Source organism: Carassius auratus, chromosome 31, assembly GCF_003368295.1.
Source record: "Carassius auratus strain Wakin chromosome 31, ASM336829v1, whole genome shotgun sequence".
Lineage (NCBI taxonomy): Eukaryota > Metazoa > Chordata > Actinopteri > Cypriniformes > Cyprinidae > Carassius > Carassius auratus.
The window spans coordinates 9,598,964-9,617,546 of NC_039273.1; the positions used below are offsets into that span (position 1 = coordinate 9,598,964).

An 18,583-nucleotide genomic window follows, 5' to 3' on the forward strand; every position below is an offset into this window, starting at 1 on the left:
GTTGTGATCATTGAAAAAGAAACTCCCTAATTATGTTGTAGAATTTGGGAACAATCAAATTTTCCTAGCGCATACTTTGATAAACGCCCTTAAGGAACAACCCTCATGCTCCTAAAAAACACACTAGCCCACTTCCTCTAAATTCACCCTTTGAGGTCCGCATTGACCTCATGCTTTAAGGAGAAGTTTCAGAATTTAGATCATCAAAATAGGTTATTCCTCATATTTTTGCACTGTAGCTTCAGTTTAAATGGACCATGAAAATTCAAAAGAGCTATCTCATGCCTTCATGATGCCTATCTTATAAGCTTCTCATTCTTATGCTGTAGTTGAGAACCATAATTGGGTGGGCGTTTGAGAAAATCTTATTATGTGAGCCATACCTCTACTGCTTGACTGCTTCCTTTGTTACAAAGCAGAGACTATTCAGTTTATTCCTTTAATGAGTGTTGCCGTAATGATGCCGTTTCGTTTTATTGTTTGTTTGTTTAATTTAATTCCCCACACACACAAACCCGATTAAGCAGTATTTCAGTGTTTTTGCTCTGTTCCAACCACGTTCGTCAGTTAACAGCATACAGTACCAGGGATGGAAATTAACTGTAGAGAGAAACTGTATGCTATTTTTATTTACCCGTCACGGTGACCAGTAGGTGAAGCAAGTTTACCCGCCACAACACAAAATAAACCGCATTTGGCGTGTGTGGGTGCTAATTTCCATCCCTGTACAGTACATAATGGATCATCTGATGACGAGTGGTCAGACAGACCGTTTTTAACACCTGATCCTGACAAACATCTCAAATGTGATCGCTTGTGATCAGGTTTCAGAGGAAGGCCTTTTAGGACCGTGTTTGACTGAAAGGTGAGCAAGAAGTTAAGCTGCAAGTTATATGTGATATTTGATGCATGCATTTCTGGTTACATGTAAATGTGGTTTCAGTTAATGGATATGCTGGCACCTGCCCATTAAAAGCTCACTATCCAATCAGAGTAGATAACTATTAAGCCCGCCCCCACGAGAGGTTTGTGTCAAAACACCAAATGAAAAACTGTGAAACGTAAGCGAAATCTTTGGCAATGAACTGTATATTTTTGATAGTTTCTGAAAAAGTTATGTTCAATTTTATAAAGTTTTGTTCATTATTATTGAAACAAATGTAATTCCATACACATCATACTTCTGTGTGTGCTTGTGCATTTTGTTATTTCCTTTTCAATACACGTGGCTGTCAAATGTTATTCTAAGCACACCCTGATAGCAGTTATATTATCCAAATTGTTTCCAACACTGTACGACCGCTGAAAGATTTGATCACACTGAAGTTAGTCAATGCAACTGCAACTTCAAATAGAGACAGTTTCCTTTGCTTTCCCCCTTTAATTGCATCTTTCTACTTTGCTGAAATGCCAGCTTGTGCATATTTGATGTTATTATGCAAAACAATTTATCTACAACAACATCTTAAATTGAATTCTGTAGTAATGTGCCAAGTTGCTATATTGCTTGGCAACTATACACAGTTTAGCTAATGAACTGAATTATTTGGCAGAAGAATTGTTTATTTTGATTTTTCATATTAATTTACTTATTCACTGGACATTGGCTCGTTATTTGAACAATAAGCCAGTCAAGGCTGCGCGCTACAGTGATTCTTCCATGTTGTGCCACCTTGGTATGTTGATGGGTTGTCATTTGAACTGCTCTGTCTAGAATGACATCCAGTTTCCTGTTTTTGGTAGTAAGATGTAAATGTGTACTCACTGTAAGTGTACACGTTTACATAGTACAAAAGTGTCTGCATACTGGCAGGAACTGTGGGAAGCTTTGTGTTTGAATTCCTTACAGCGATGCATAACCCAGCATGAGCTGTTGAAGAGTAAGCAATGTAGCATTTCCAAAAAGATTTCTTTTATTTAGTTCACTTTCAGATTTGTTTCTAAATCCTGCTACAATTTATCAGTTAAGTGTGCAGGAAAGATTGTAAGCCCTTCTGGGAAATCTTTTCCATACTGACACAAAGGTTTAGTTGTCTATATCTTAAAAGTTCTGACTTTTTTTTTCATCTAGAAGTGGATTCTTTAATCATTTCCTTCAGTAATTCCTGCCTCTTCTCAAACTTTCACTATATAGAAAAGTATAGACATGTTCCCCTTCAAGTCACTTTCTGTGACTAAAGTCTTTCTTATTCTTTCTATTTATTATTTTATATTAAAATTTGGTTTATCAAGCTTTCAATGGATTGTAGGCCTGTCACAATAACAAATTTTGCTGGAAGATAAATTGTCCAAGAAATTATCAAGTCAAGTCAAGTCTGTTTTATTGTCAATTCTTCCGCATGTACAGTACATAGATACAGAGAATCGAAATTGCGTTACTCTCAGACCCTTGGTACATACGGATAACATTAAAAATTAAAGCCTAAAAATCTAGATCAAAATATAAAATGTAGATACAAATGGCAGATAAAGTGCAAATCAATGAAGTGAACAACAGTGCAGATAAAAGTGCAAAACTTTTAGTTCAAAAAAAGCTTATTAAGTCTGATTAAAGTGACAAAGGGCTTAAGAGCGGTTATTTTATTTAACTAACTGATGAGGTTGTAAAATGACTTCATTTCCATGCTGAATGAGGTAGTGAGCAGACAAATGCTGCACAAAGTGACTGGTGCATGTCATCGTAAGTTAGTGGGAGGGGAGTGGTGGAAGGACCCCTGGGGATGTGGGATCTGTGTGTGGGGGGGGTGTTCATAGTTCAGTGGCAGAAGAGGGGAGGGGGGACAAGTTCGGGAGGGAGTTCAGCTTCCTGACAGCCTGGTGGATGAAGCTGTCCTTCAGTCTGCTGGTCCTGGCCTGGAGACTCCGCAGTCTCCTCCCTGATGGCAGCAGACTGAAGAAGCTGTGTGATGGGTGGGTGGGATCACCTGCGATGCAGAGGGCTTTGTGAGTGAGAGGGGTTCCGTAAATGTGCTGGAGGGAGGGGAGAGAGACACCAATGATCTTCTCAAGCTGCTCTCACTATGCGTTGCAGAGTCTTTCGGCAGGACTCATTGCAGGCGCCATACCACACAGTGATGCAGCTCGACAGGATGCTCTCGAAGGTGCCTCTGTAGAAGGTGTACATGATGGGGGGTGGGGCTCTGGCTCTCCTCATTTTGCGGAGGAAGTAGAGACGCTGTTGTGATTTCTTGGCCAGTGCTGCTGTGTTTTCAGTCCAGGAGAGGTCCTCTGTGATGTGCACACCCAGGAACTTGGTGCTGCTCACTCTCTCCACAGTCACACCGTTGATGGACAGAGGAATGTGCTGAGTGTGTGCTCTCCTGAAGTCAACAACAATCTCCTTCGTCTTCTCCACGTTCAGAGAGAGATTGTTGTCATTGCACCACTTGGCCAGGCAGCTCACCTCGCTCCTCTAGTTTGTCTCATCTTTGAGGCTAATGAGACCCACCACAGTCGTGTTATCTGCAAACTTAATAAAGAGGTTGGAGTTGTGTGATGGTGTGCAGTCATGGGTAAGCATAGTTAAGAGGAGGGTGCTCAGCACACATCCTTGGGGGGCCCCATTGTTCAGTGTGATGGTGCTGGATGTGTTGCTACTGACCCGTACTGTCTGATAAACGTTAATATTGTCATTCTAAAACCAGTTTCAACAAATATAATGATAATGGCATAATAACGCATACAGCTTTTCAAAGATCAAAAAACTTTTATTTTATTTGATTGCAGATTCAGAGCAAGAAATACCAACATGTTCACTTTGTGTGGCTTAAATGTATTAATCTTTGTAATATTATGTTTATATGCCAGTTAGGGATGCTTATATTGACCTTTTAACCTTTAATCTAAAGTAAACATTTTAACCGGTGAACCGGTGAATTATCGTGGCCGAATTTTTTATCATGCAATTAATTGATTTATCGACAATCACGGCAGGCCTAGTGCATTGCAGTTTTAGTAGTTCAATAAAAGGTGTGAAAGCTGTTTTTCATTATGTCTGTCGTTATTCATTAATTAATATTTTTATAAAATAATACAGAAGTATATATATAAAATTCTGCACTTAAACTTTAAACAAGAAAATAAACCTTTTTAAGGTGTTTTTTTATCAATTCATCAAAACAATTGTTGATAGTATTTTTTTCAGCTGTTTTTAGGTTTTTCTAACACTTTTGATAATATACTCTATTTAAACCAGAAAATGAGCAGTTGTAAGGTTTTTACAACAATGTACTACATATTACAAACTTTTATTAGTTGGAATTTTGAAAAGTTGATATTTTTTTACAATATATTTTTTTAAGTATCTGTTTGACTAGAAGTCAATTTATACAGTTAACACAAATATTAAGTTTCTTTATCTTTGAACATCTTTGAACCTGTTAAACGCAAAGATAATAAAGGATTTATTTGTTTATTTATGTGATTTTAATTAAAAGACCTACCTGATGGCAGATTTATCAGTAAGTTATTTAAGAACTGTTTATTGAATATCTGCAAAAAAAAATATCTGTTTCTAATTGTGAATATAAAAGCATGAATTAAATGTTAAACTGCAAGGATAATTTTGTGTGTTGTTTCCCAAAAACTTGCCGAATGACCTTGATGCTCTTCTAAACACTGAACGTATTCAGCAGACATTTTCATTAGCAGAGCAGACAAGGGAAGGCCAGCAGGAAAACTGCTGACACATTGGCTGATTGGAATTGATACTGGATAATAGCATTAGTTTTTGCCAATATGGCATTAGCACTGCAACATATTGCGCAATGTTATTGTTAATAAACTTTCACGTTCATTTAAAGTCATAAACTATCTCACCCATTCCATATTGCTTTATTTTGGAATACTTGTTCCTTGCTTTTTGGAAATGTCTTGCCAGCTAGTTGTGAGAGACAGACTGAATGTCTGTTGTTATTATATGTGTTACTTGAGGAAAGTCACAGATGAATGCTATCAATTTATGTTCTAGACAGAGACATAATTTCCCTAGCTCTGCACCCGTACTCCCATTTGCGTAAACCTCGTCACACAGCACATTTAGCTTGTAGTGCTGCATCCGATATTCCATGAATACATAAAAGGTCCACCACATTGGTCTTCTAAATGAGCCTCCGGAGGCCATTCAAGGTGTGAGGTGTGTGGCTAATGAAATGTGCCTAGTACGGTCTCTGTTTGTGTGTGATTACTGTCAGAATGCTCTGAATGGCTGTTGATAAAGCAGAAGCGGAGGCAGATTTTCCCTCGGCAAAGCTTATTGCATAGACGAATCGTTGTCTATTTTCCTTTATTTAGTGTTAAACTCAATTACAAGAGGCTTGGAAAGTCATAAGCTATAACTTTTTAGTGGAGACTGTCCATGAGAACCCAGCATACACCTCCAGAACATTTGAGACTTTGCTGGTTTAAGCCTAACCTGGATGGATGCACATAAAGATTCTAAATATTCCACACAATTTGATCCTTAGCCATCCTTGAAGTTTAACTAAGCAGCTCGTACAGTACATGGGGTTGGCTGCAACATCTTTTCCTCAGTAAGTTTAGTAATGTGAGCACTGCACTTTGGAAAGACACCTTTACCACAGTGTAGTTGAGGTTTGAGGCTCTTATTTTATTTGCATATTTACTTTTTTCTGATGCAAATCTTGATGGATTGTAAAGAGAACTGTGAACAACTCTGGGACTCTTTAGAATGCATGTACAGTTCTCTCTCCACCTTCAATACCATGTCTTAGGTGCCCTTGAGCAAGGCATCGAACCCCCAACTGCTCCCCAAGCGCCGCAGCATAAATGGCTGCCCACTGCTCCGGGTGTGTGTTCACAGTTTGTGTGTGTGTTCACTGCTCTGTGTGTGTGCACTTCGGATGGGTTAAATGCAGAGCACAAATTCTGAGTATGGGTCACCATACTTGGCTGAATGTCACTTAGACTCTTGGCTGAATGTCACTTTTACTTCACTTTCATGAATATAGCCGTGCAAGCTGGCATGTTGCTATATATTATAAATAATTAATTTAGTAGGCATGAGTTAGGTATGAAATTTTCATATACAGTTTAACATACAGTACAGTGGGTTCTGAGACCACATTGAAAGGTTTTTTTCTCAATTTAAACAAAAAAAAATCTATAAATTCATTCATTCTTTCAAGGGAACTTCGAACTGCATCCTCTAGTGGTCGCTATAGGAAAACTTCTCGTCATGACCAGAGCGTCTGTGTGGGGAGGTGGGGCAGGTCAGAGTTCTGTTTCTCCCAACATGGTAGGCAGAGATTATTATGCAAAGTGTTCCTAGTGACGTACATAGAGATGGGCAAAAGATTTGAAATCTATAACGACTCGTTTCAGCGATTCAGAGTCGACTCCTTACTTTAGAAGCCAATAACTTTATAAATCGTGTACTTTTTGATTTAATTATTTGCACATTGTTTACACTGATGGACAGCTACATCATACACTGTAATACAGGTCATTTTTTATTTCCCATCTGTATGGCTCTTTAAGTTTTTTTTGTTTTTTTTTAGGTCATTAATCGAATAAGCAAATTAGTTTCATTGTCCACGTGAATTCCTCTGTATAGACCATCAGATGTTCTTGCCTCTAATGAAGACCAAGATGCTCTTTGGAATGTTTTTTAAATCATGTTCATCAGTTTTAAGCAAACTTTCAGAGCCAATGCAGCTGAAGTGCAATTACAGCAAAAGAGGCACTTGCCAAAGGCATAAATTCATAGATATTTTTTTATTATTCAAGATTTCATTCTAATTGTTTCCGTGATAATTTTATTTATTTCTATTGCAATCGGAAGCATTTTTAGTGGTCTTGGGTATATATATATATATATATATATATATATATATATATATATATATATATATATATATATATATATATATATATATATATAAATTATTATAATTTCTTTTACCTTTTTAATGTGTTTTAAGCATCTAGGTATCTCTGTTTTTTCTTTATTTTTACTGTGAGATGCTTGAAGTAGGTGACACCATTTGTCTTAGGAAGGAGACAGTTGTGTGTACTTACAGATTTCCAGGAGCGGAGAGAGCAGAGAGAGAGAGGTCTCATTAAATGTGTCAGTGGGAGCTCAGAAGAATGGACGGATAGCTCTTAATTATTGACCTGCTTGGCAGCTTACGACACTGAGATTGAGATTCCTCTCGCCTTCCTCTGTCTTTACTGCCCTGTCACTGCGTACCAGGCACATCCATTCAGAGTCCGTCAAAGCTGCTGAAGGAAATTCTAAAGTGATTACTGTACAAACTCATCTATTCATCTTAAAGAATGGACATTTAAAGGTGATATATGTTTCCCCTTTACACTGAACAGACCTGATAAAATCAGGTCCTGTGTTTTACGGACTACATCCCACACCCCATCCGTGTTTCAGGCTAGATGCCATTAATAATTGGTCTTAGTTTGGGGTTCGGTTCACCACACACAGTTCGGCACGCACTGGGACCGCGGTTCAACTTAAATCTGACAAAGCTCCTGTAATATGGTTTGCTATAAACACTAATATCACGTAAAACAAACAAGGTTCAGCTAATATATGCTTCTGTTGATGGATGCGCATTCTGGCTTCCCAGATATTATAACAACAGCGGAAAAAAAACATGGACAAATCATTCACTCTTGTTCAACGCGAATGCTGTATATGAGCAGTCATTTATTCCGTCATCACCCAGGTGCTGATATCACATGCTCACAGATGAGATCTGAATAGCACACGCTAATATGCATTTAAACTAAACTCATTTAAGCTTTGTCAGTTTAAACATTTAAGAGCCAGAGGACACGAGCTCGCGTTTGTGCATGCGCTCATCCGAAGTGCGCAAACCCGTGCCTCAGACCAAATGCAAAAATAAGCTTGCTCTGAAGTATTGTTTAAATGGACAAATTAAAACAAAAATTGTCAAAATGCCCATCTTGGTAAGTATCATACAGCAGACATAGCCGGCTGAATGCAGGCCTACTGGATCAGTGCATTCTCTTGAAGTGAGTCTTTATATTAATCGAACAGCAACCACAACGAAATCACTCACTGCTCTTGATTAAAAAAGCTTTTGTAACTTTATTAAATAATCATCTTTAATTTATACAGTCCAATATACAATGCTGTTTTACATTTGATTGCTTTATTCAATTTCTGTACGTAAAACTCATGTTAGACCTACCTAAAATAAAAAATAAAAAAAATAAAATCAATGTTTTATGTTTGTATCTTAACTCTTTTGTGTTTATTTGTGCTGTTGCTTGTAGTTGGAAAAAAGTTCTGTTTTTTTTTTTTTTTTTTTTATCAGAAAGTATAGTTTTTCCATAAAAATAGCACATATCGAACTGTACCGAAACTGTGACTCTAAAACCATGAAAAAGTTGAACCGTGCCACCCCTACTATGATGTTTTCTGGTATGAATTTTTTTCCCTTTAGTGTATCAATTGAATCAATGAACCCAGCATATACTAAATACTAGCATAAACTATACTTGATTTGTTTAGGTTTTTTTGTCTGCAATAACAGCAATAGCACATTTTTGTTGAAACACAAGCTTGAAAGTGAAAACATAAGTAACTGTACCTGTCACTTCCTTAAAATTGAGAAGAAATTTCTGGTGTGCATGATAGTAATTTCACAAATTACTGCTGTTTTTCCAAGAAATACATGCTTGTGTTAATGCTTGCCAAAATAAATTATCTAATAGCTTATTCATTCAAATGCAAACACTATTGGAAGTCTAATAACCTTTTTTGCCAGTCATCTTAAAGAGGAAATCTTAAATTGACGCATTCAGGATTTCAGTATTAAGTTAAGATAAGATTTAACTTGTCTGGTGTGACTAAAGTGAATGTTTTTGTTCACTACAGATTCAATGTCAGGTCATCCATTGAGTTTGGGGCACATTTCACTTCTCTGACATGTCCTGATGGTCTTTCGTGGCCATCTGCTCACCCTATTCTGTTTTTCACGTGTGTGTGTGTGTGTGTGTGTGTGTGTGTGGGCATGTTTTTGTGTCATATCAGGACACACAGGTATTACAAGGAGAGGGTGACTTATGAGGACATAACCCATGTCCCCATTTTTCAAAACACTTATAAATCATACAGAATGAGTTTTTTTTTTTTTTTGAGAAAGTAAAAATGCACAAAGTTTCCTGTGAGGGTTAGGGTTAGGGGTAGGGTTGGTGAATGGCGATAGAATATACAGTTTGTACAGTATAAAAACCATTACGCCTATGGGATGTTTCCACTTTTCACAAAAACAACACGTGTGTGTGTGTGTGTGTATGTGTGTGTGTGTATGCTGCAGCTCAGTTTTGTTGGATGCAGAAGGGCTATGTTAGTGAATGTCAGTCAATAGACCTTTAATTCCTTATCTTTTATTGATTGTAATTATAACTGTATTAATAATTGCAATAGTGATAATATGGAAGTCATGGAATAAAATGACTTTTTTATGTTATAGTTCAAGTGATGGCAGAGAAAAAAACTGGAAATGTTAACAAGAACTGAAGGGAACGGGATCAGGAAATAACGCTCGAAGTAGATCCTGATCTCTCATCGCCTCCATGGGAATGAACTTGCAATAACTGCTAAAACACCCACAAAATTTAACAAAAACATTTTCAAGTCAGCTGGTGTGTTTAGGGCTCTGTGCTGAAAGGACTTGTGCTGTTGTTATACTTTCCTAATAAAAGTTTTAATGGCAGTGTCAGCTAAAGACCTCTTGCCCTCCTTCACTGTTAAGAATGTCTCTCTCCCTTTCATTGTTTTACTTTCGCCTATGTTTCTGTACAACAGCTAAGTCAGGAAAGGCAATCTTAAATTCTGGCACGGTTTTGAAGGTGTATTCCTCAGCTTTTCAAATGTAACAGCATTTGCCCATTTTTTATTTTTTCAGCTTCCTTCATTTCTACATTTATATATATATTCATACCATGCAGTAGAGAAATGAATCATTCAAGATGCTGCTTTATGCTGCTTGTTGAACCATGAATGTTCTAATCGACTACAATCATGCCAAATTGAGCGATATTTTATTCATGAGTTCAATTTGTGCAATCATAAGAATTAGACAGTAGACCCCACATGTATTTGCAAGAACATGGTGACATTTCACATAGAGATACTGTAATAGCAATTGTATACCTTCACATATTAACTAGAGAAATTAATCTGTTTGGATGTCATGTAATTCAGGCTTTTTAAAGTCACAGTACAAAGTGAGTTCAGTCAGTGTGTGGCTGAAGGACACCCAGCTTGTTGTGAAGATGAAAATGCCGGTGATTTTCATTTGTGTAGCTCTGCAGAAAATGCAAATATTGTATGGTAATCAGTGAGGCAGCCAATAAGCTACTGGAGAAAGTGCTTAGAAGTGTTTGTTCTTTGCAAAGCCTTTTGGCAACACAGTTGTTCCCTATGTAACCGCTTCTGATGGTAATCGTATGAATGTGCAGTTTAAAATCTGGTTTGGCTGCATGTCGTCAGCAAATGCAGAATCACATGAAAGCCTAAACAAAACCCATTAATCATCTTCACCGAAACTTGCTGCTTGAACTTGACAACATGCCCATGCAATCCCCTGACTCATTGGATGAGACAGCTGACATGTCAGGACAATAATTATTCTTGTCTGGCAGACCTGAAACCAGTGAACGATAGGGGTGTGTTGGCCCTCTTGAAGGGAGGCATTTTGTCTTAAAACATTTTGAGTTGAGTGCAATGAATGTAAAAACAGTCACATCCTAAATCATCTCCATGAAGAGAACACTTGACTTTGACTGTAATTTGTGCCTAGTTAAGTGATTACAATGATTTTTGCTTTCTAACAGCCTGCTAAACCAGGAGCAGCACCCCCAGGAGGCATCTGACAGCTTCTGTGAGTGTGTTTGATTGCAAGCTGAAGAGATTGAATCATGTGTGTATGGGGACACTCTTAGGATGATGGGATTGGGGCGGTGTCAGCTCTGAAAGTGTGAGATTGCCTTTTGTTGCCCCCCTTCTGAAGAGCAACAACGACATTTGTGCAACTTTATTGCCACCCAGAGCATAAACTTGGCACCAGGAGCAGGGAGAACTGGCCTGCTGTTATTAACAGAGATATAATACGAGGCATCAATAATTCAGATCCCTCATTTGTAGGAAAGTGCAGAAGAAATCATGGCTCCTCTATACAGTCCTCATGACTGAACTTGCCTGTGTAGAAACATATTGAAAAATTCTGCAGAGGGTCATGTAGGTGATGTAGGTATGTAGGCAGATTTGTTACTTCGATACATGCTGAATGGAACGACATTTTGAAAAATTGGTCCGGTTTTTGTTTTATGTCTTTAATTTACATTTTTTATTAAAAATTTTGTAATTACATGTACAAAACTCACAATGTTAGGGTGTTGTTTTTATGCCATTTTGTGGGTAGCTTCAATTGCGTTAATAGTTGCTGAAGCGTTTCTAAGATTGCTAAGGTGTTTTTGGTGGTTACTAGGGTGTTTCTAGATCTGTGGGGGCAGTATTGGCCTTATGGTTAGAGTCGGACTTGTAACCCAGAGGCCACGGGTTCAAGTCTCGGTACTGGCAGGGATTGTAGGTGGGGTCAGGGGGGAGTGAATGACCAGTGCTCTCTTCCACCCTCAATACCACGACTGAGGTGAGACCCCCAACTGCTCCACGGGCACCGCTGCAAAAATGCTCTTAGGTTATACTTAGGTTAACCATCATCAGTAATAATAATAATAATAATTATTAGGCTACGTAATAGTTGTGGAGTAAAATCACTCTTTCTATTATGATGGGTGATGTGGTGTGCATTACATATACTCAGCAGATATTTCAGCTCTTCATTCTGCTTTAAGACTTGATGAATTAAAGTGGCGGGGGATTAAGCTCTTAAACAGCATGTGTCATCTGTGCAAATCGCTGATGCGGCATGATGTGTCCCTGAAATATCAGCAGAACGAGGAGGATTCACTTAGGATTGGGGTTTCTCTTAACCCATCTGTACAGCACCCACGAGTTGGACTAGTGGGTTTAAAAAGCTTAAATGATTGTTCTTTAGATACATCTTCCTTACAGGGTTTATTTGATCCCTTTAGCATCTCTACAATCTTGTATCGGTGATATTCTCAGTAGCGTGAATGTTGGATCCATATAAATTCTGCACTGGTCCAAAAAGGCTATAGTGATCGCAAATATATATTTCCCAAGTTAATACAACACCTCAGAGCTTTTAGAAACCGATTTCCTCACTGCCAGGCTTTTATCACAAAGGGTCGACCTCCTCTTGCTTTCCAGTGGTGGGATCAATATAGGAGTTAATTTCTAATGTCTCAGAAAATTAGAGGTGTGTGATGTAAATCAAGACTGAATTGTTCAAAGACAATTGGGAAATGTATACTTGTATCAGTGACTGATGAAATTACAACACATAATTGTAATCAATAATGTATGTAAATATACATTTGCCTTAACATTATTTCTCTGAGACCCTGCAATATAGTTTTTGTTTGTTTGTTTGTTTAAGGACAAGTTAGCTTGCAGTTAATACTGTATTGTGATTGGGTTCATTTTAATCAGGTCATCTACTAACATGTATCATTTTCCATTTATTTTTTCATTAAGTAAAAAAGCAAAAAAAAAAAAAAACTAGCTCTTTATATTGAAAACCATTTTTACACATTCTGATGATCTCACTGCAGAACCATGTACTCAGACATCTGGTGAATGTTTTTTTTTTTGTTTTTTTTTTTTGTTTTTTTTTTATGCAGTCAGTGTCAAATTTTGTAAACACATCTTGAAACCCGTATTTTCTATTCAGTTCAGCTGTTTTAAATGTGATGGTTGGGTAAATTTCAGCCTGATGAGCAGTTTTTCTTTGATTTTTGTGTTCCATTTATTTATTTTTTGGTAATTTAAAAGTATTTCATTATTTAAAATCCAATTCATATGTTTCAAATTACCAAACAGGTCAAGGTATTTAAAAAAGGCTGTCTGTTACGAACGGCAGTGTAAAGACGGAAGGACGCACACTGTTTTCACATACAACATCTGTCTAGCTGCTAGCTGATATTGTCTGACACACCACATGACCTTCCAATCGGTGGGAGGATTTTGTAGCTTCATATGTCACATTCTCAGCTCTAATTGTTTGATAGTTATGACTGCATACGTTATTCTTTGTAATTAGAGAGAATGAAGAGTCTCTTGGGACTATTATGTTTCTTTCATATCCACAGTGTGATGATTTCAGTGTCGATTTATGCATTTCTGCTTCCTACTGCCTGTTATGCACTCTCTGACAAAACCACTGAAATAATTGAAACAATAAAATAAGATTTTTTTCTTCGTTGCCTGTCAAGGATTAGTGAATGGCAAAATGCAAAGTACCCCCACCAAACCGGCACTCACCAAACCAGCTAGCTTTTTCTTGGTGAAAGTGTCATGTTGTCTTGCTATCTAGCTATTTGTCTATCATTTCTTTGGCAGTGTTACATCTGTGGTTCTCTGTGGATGTGCCTGAAAGAGGTTGCATTTGACATTGATGTGTTTTATTCATCTGCGATGAGATTTTTCTGCTCAGGACTTTCCTTAGTGCTTTCTGACAGCTGCATTGTCATTTTATCAAGCTCTGAAGAAAATGCTCGATCTCGTGGAGGAAGTTGATCTGGATTTGCATGGTGTCAGTTATTTATCTTTTGGTTTATGTAATGTTTTACTCTCTGATCTGCATTGCTACATGTCCTGTTTGCTTTGGAGCAAATGCACTCACACAGTGTCACAATAGAACTGAATGTGCTTCATTGACTCATGTTGTTACTGCTTTTTTTGCTACAATTCAAGCACTATTTTTTTCGACGTCCAACAAAAACACACAGCCAGAGGTCATTTCTAAATGTCCTTTCCACACAACATTAATGGATTCCTGATAAAAGGGTACACAGTGGTGGTTAGGACCAAAATATTGCAAGAAAAATGAAGCCAATGCAGGAATAAAGGCATTTTTCTCTTTTACTCCAATGGAATCTACTGTCCTTGACAGTACTGCAGAATATAAATCTTTTTTTCTTTTCTTTTTTAACAGGATATTCTACGTGTCACATGACTCTCAAGATCTGAAGATCTTCAGTTATATAGCGAGAGATGGACAGAGCAATGTGTTTCGATGTAACGTCTTCAAATCAAAGAAGAAGGTAGGCATCTCTTGAGTGTGTCTTCTAGTCAGGACATCTAGTACTGATGGTTTTCCTTGGATAATACAATCATGTCATTAAAGCTCCAATCGAATGAAGTCTACTGATAGTTCCTTCCCTTTTCAGCACTCTTCTTTCATTTAACTTCAGGGCATATAGTTGAAAAAAACCCATCAGAAAAAAAAGGAACAGCAGCCCTTGGCCATGAAACTGAAGTGCACCTTTCAGAATGGCTGTGTTTTTCTTCTCAGTCGGTCTAGCATGCAGAGCTATACAATGATTCAGCAGTGGTGCATGTAGATGATATACTGACAGGGCATGCTTTTAGTTCTTAAAGCTGTCGAATTCTGATCTCTTTCAAGCTTCTGCACTGGATTTGAATGAGGCATATTTGAAAGCTTAATAACTGTTTAAAGACGCCCACCGCCTCCTGAGAAGGATTTGACATCTGAATCATTTTTTTTTTCTCTGCTTGACTGGTTTAAATATGTATTTGTAATATTGGCAATTAATCTACAATGTCACAAGAAACGAAGTAAAAAAATATTATTGTAAACTGGTGGCTACAGTCTATAAATATAGAGAGGAATTCAAGCTAGTGTCACTATGACGCATCACATTACATTATCACAGGTGTTTGTCTTGAGAACAGACTGTACAAGAAGTGTATGTGAAAATACAAATTTGTCAAATATAATAGGAATAGGCATAGGTGTACTGTATTTGGACAAATGCAGTATGACTGCATTGTCACCTCATCATCTGCTGTAGTTTTATTTTTTTTTCTCTCTCTACTTGACTCTGTAAAAAGAATATTCTGTTAAATTTACAGTAAAAAGGCAGCTCCTCCAGAAATGCACTGTATAAAATAGTGAGAATGTTTACAGGATAGCGAAAACTATATAAGAAAAAAGGAGGCATTCTTTCAGATTCTTCTGGACACTCTGAGCCAGAAAACACAGATCTGACATTCTGAGCTAATGCAATGAGTATTATATTCTCAAAACGTGTGCAATATTTACTTTTCAGTGCAGCATGTCTTTATTATTATTATTATTATTATTATTATGAACATCTGTTTCTGTCTTTCTCGCTGTCTGTCTCTCTGTCTATATATCTATTAATTTGCATATTTATTCACTTATGCTTTTATGGATACTTATGTATTTATATTTAATTATAGTAATTAATTATTTCTTTGCATGTATGCATATTTATTTGCTTAATTTATTATGGCAGAACATCTAACATCTAACATTTAAAGAAAATCCAGAAGAAATCCATGTCCAGTAGGTGGAAGTATACAATCCATGTGTACAGTACTGTATATAAGTGCACGGCCCATCCATTTATTTCTAATTAAAGTCCTTGTATTATTAATTCTGTGTGATAAATATTAGCATTTTAGTTTCAGCCAAGAACTTTGATTTTAGTGCATTAAGAATACTAAGCGCTCTTTCATTTCTCTGCAGAGCCAAGCTATGCGAATAGTGCGGACAGTGGGTCAGGCTTTTGAGGTCTGTCATAAGCTCAGCCTGCAGCACACCCAGCAAAATGCAGATGGCCAGGAAGATGGTGACACTGACAAGACATGCACAGATTCGGGAGTACCAGGTACTGTAATGAACTCGATCCTCTTTTCTTCCCATTTCTTTGTCAGTGTAGTCATCTTTCACAACAGGTTTTTATTCTTCAAACTCTGTAATTGATTGTCTGTTTGTGCCTCTTGAACTCGGAGTGATTGGATAACAGATGAGTGATGTTGCTGCCGATCTCTAAAACACTTTGATTTAGCAAAGGGAAAATCCATGTGATTGTTCAAGCTATTTTTCTGCAAACCAGCTCAGTGTGTTAGAAGGTGTGAGCCTGGGCTTTGAAAAGCATCATGGTACAGAACCTACAGTATATACGATCGCTTGTGTCTGATGGACAGATCTCATGGTGCATGGGCCATGGGTTCAGGCTGATCATCCTCCCACAGCTCCCTACGGACAGGTTTTCTTTTCAAATGCAAATGAGCTCTCGTTCACCCACGCACTGCATCTAATCCGCACAGGATTCCCCAGCACCAACACGCTGAAGTGTCACATTGATGGAACTCACTATGTCTAACAGCTCCACTGCTGTGTCCCAGTGTCAAACAGGGCGACCTTAATAACCCCTTTCAACAGGAAGAACAACAAATCATTCTCGGAACTGACACTTCACAAACAAACATCCACGTAACTGCTTAAATTACTTCAAAACCCGCCGACAAATAACTATAGTGCACCACAGCATACTTTTTATGAAGTTGTAAAAAAAAATTTAACATGTAAGTTGCTTATGCTAGCAAGAGGAGTTTTCGATATAGCTGTCCATGTTACCACAAAAATCGAATTCATAATAAACACATGCTTTTTATCAATGTTGATGTTATTGTAAATGTGTGAGAGAAAATAACATGGTTGGAGTTGGAATCAAGCATCTTTGTGCCATGTCAAGTAAACTAATTTGCAATTTGTTGTTGCTTCAGATTTTGTAATAACTTTTGTGATTAAATTCATAGCTAAAAAATCACATAAATATTGATATTAGTTAATATTTTAAATAGGACATCTCGCCAGATTTTTTTTTCTGCTACAGAATTGCTTTTAGCCAGTGGATATGCCAGTGTAGATCTGTGGAGGAATGTGTCACATTACTCATTACCTCAGTACTACTTCCTTTTTAAACTCTTGTGTTATGTTCAGTAACACAATATACACCGTTTATGATCTGGGTTAAACTGTCACCCTAAAATAGCTATAATCCCTATATATGTTATACTGTAGTAATTTACTACGGTGTGATATTGAAAACTTTTTATATTCAATTTAATCCCTCAATTAATGTAATTAAAAAAATCCAGTGCATGATAAATAATTACAAGAATGTTGTTCAGAATAGTTTTGCATGTAGTATAGCATGTCGCACCACAGGAAACTTCAGTCACTGCTCACCATGTCATGTCATCTCTCCATTTCTAGAAATACAGACCGAGTGAAGGTGTGGTCATAACATGGCGCCCCATATCATAACACCACCATCCCACAGGGGATCCATAGTTAACACAGACAACATCAGTGTTTGGCCAGAATAAATATATTTCTGTACATAACTGTGTGTTAATAAAGGCAAAAAATACCAGAAATTGAAATCTCACTTACTGCAAAACAGTCCCTTTAGACTCTGTAATGTCCATGTTCCAATAAAAAAACAAAACATTGCATGGCATGAACCTATTAATATATCATGCTTTCCATGGCTGTAATAAATGTTTATCTAGATGAATTGTTTCTCTCTAAAGGACGGGAGCTCACAGGGGCCGAAAAGCCGGCTGCAGACGAGACAGACATAGATGCGGAGGAGATTCCCCTCTCTGACAGCACAGTGGACGAGTTCAGTCGCGGAGTCACTGACCTGGATGTGGCTAAGAAAGAGGAAGATGTCACCAAGGACAAAAAGGTTGACCACTTAATTATTCAGTCCATATCAATAATAAACCATAATCTTCTGTAATGTCGAGCTCTCAAAGTGGTTTTCCAAATCGCTGTATATCAGCTTTTATGCACACATCCTTTGCGCTGTATCTTCCAATTAACTTGAGTAATTGAGGGAAGGTTATTCGGAGCATATTTATGGTTTGGCAGATTAGGTTTGTTTTACGCTCACGGCTGTGTTCAGCCTGGGGTCTAGATGCTGCTATAAGGCCATTAGCATAATCTTGTAGTGTGAAAGCCTCTGTGCTGCAAAGGATTATGTAATGATACTGTGACCCTGACTGGATGAGAAATTCTTCAAGAGAATCATTATGGTAATGACAGCCTAGTGTTGAGGAGAGGACAGTAACGCACAATGTACTGGAGTATTGGTTGCATTGCTGAAGATTCCTCTCTATAGATACATTTCACCATCTGGACCATCCAAATGACAGGCATTCTGATTTGAGTCAGGCTAAAAATAGCATTACTGGTCTTCATTGTGTTGAATACAGGCTTTCTGTTGTCCATATAGCTTATTTGTTCCACCTGATGCCTGTTTATCTTTCTGCTCAAGCATAATTTTGTGGGTTTGTGTTTGGGCCGATGAGGCTGGAATTATATCAGAGGCTGATAAGACACTCCTCTCCTCAGGAAATTATAATGTCAGAAATGTTTAGGTTGGCTTAGATTATTGTTCCATGATTTATAAGCCAGTCAGAAACTTTTACTCTGTGCCAGAGAATGCTCCCATAAAAGTACTCGGAGGTACTGTTTCCTTATTTTGTTTGGTTTCAAAGTTTTTGACCCAAATGGTAATTTTGCAATCCAGTACAACTTAAATGAGGTGTGGTGGTAATTTAATGGATAGAGGGGAAATGTGGTTA

At 37.5% G+C, this 18,583-nt stretch overlaps 1 protein-coding gene across 2 annotated transcripts in view; it reads left to right on the forward strand.

Annotated features, from left to right (window-relative positions):
* Positions 1 to 18,583, forward strand: part of LOC113050488 (carboxyl-terminal PDZ ligand of neuronal nitric oxide synthase protein-like) — a 96,738-nt gene that overhangs the window by 35,041 nt on the left and 43,114 nt on the right. For both annotated transcript variants that reach the window (XM_026213479.1, XM_026213478.1), the window contains exons 5-7: positions 14,088 to 14,196; positions 15,669 to 15,810; positions 17,525 to 17,682. In XM_026213479.1, the coding sequence (XP_026069264.1) occupies positions 14,088 to 14,196; positions 15,669 to 15,810; positions 17,525 to 17,682 (409 nt within the window). The remainder of the gene's footprint in view (positions 1 to 14,087; positions 14,197 to 15,668; positions 15,811 to 17,524; positions 17,683 to 18,583) is intronic.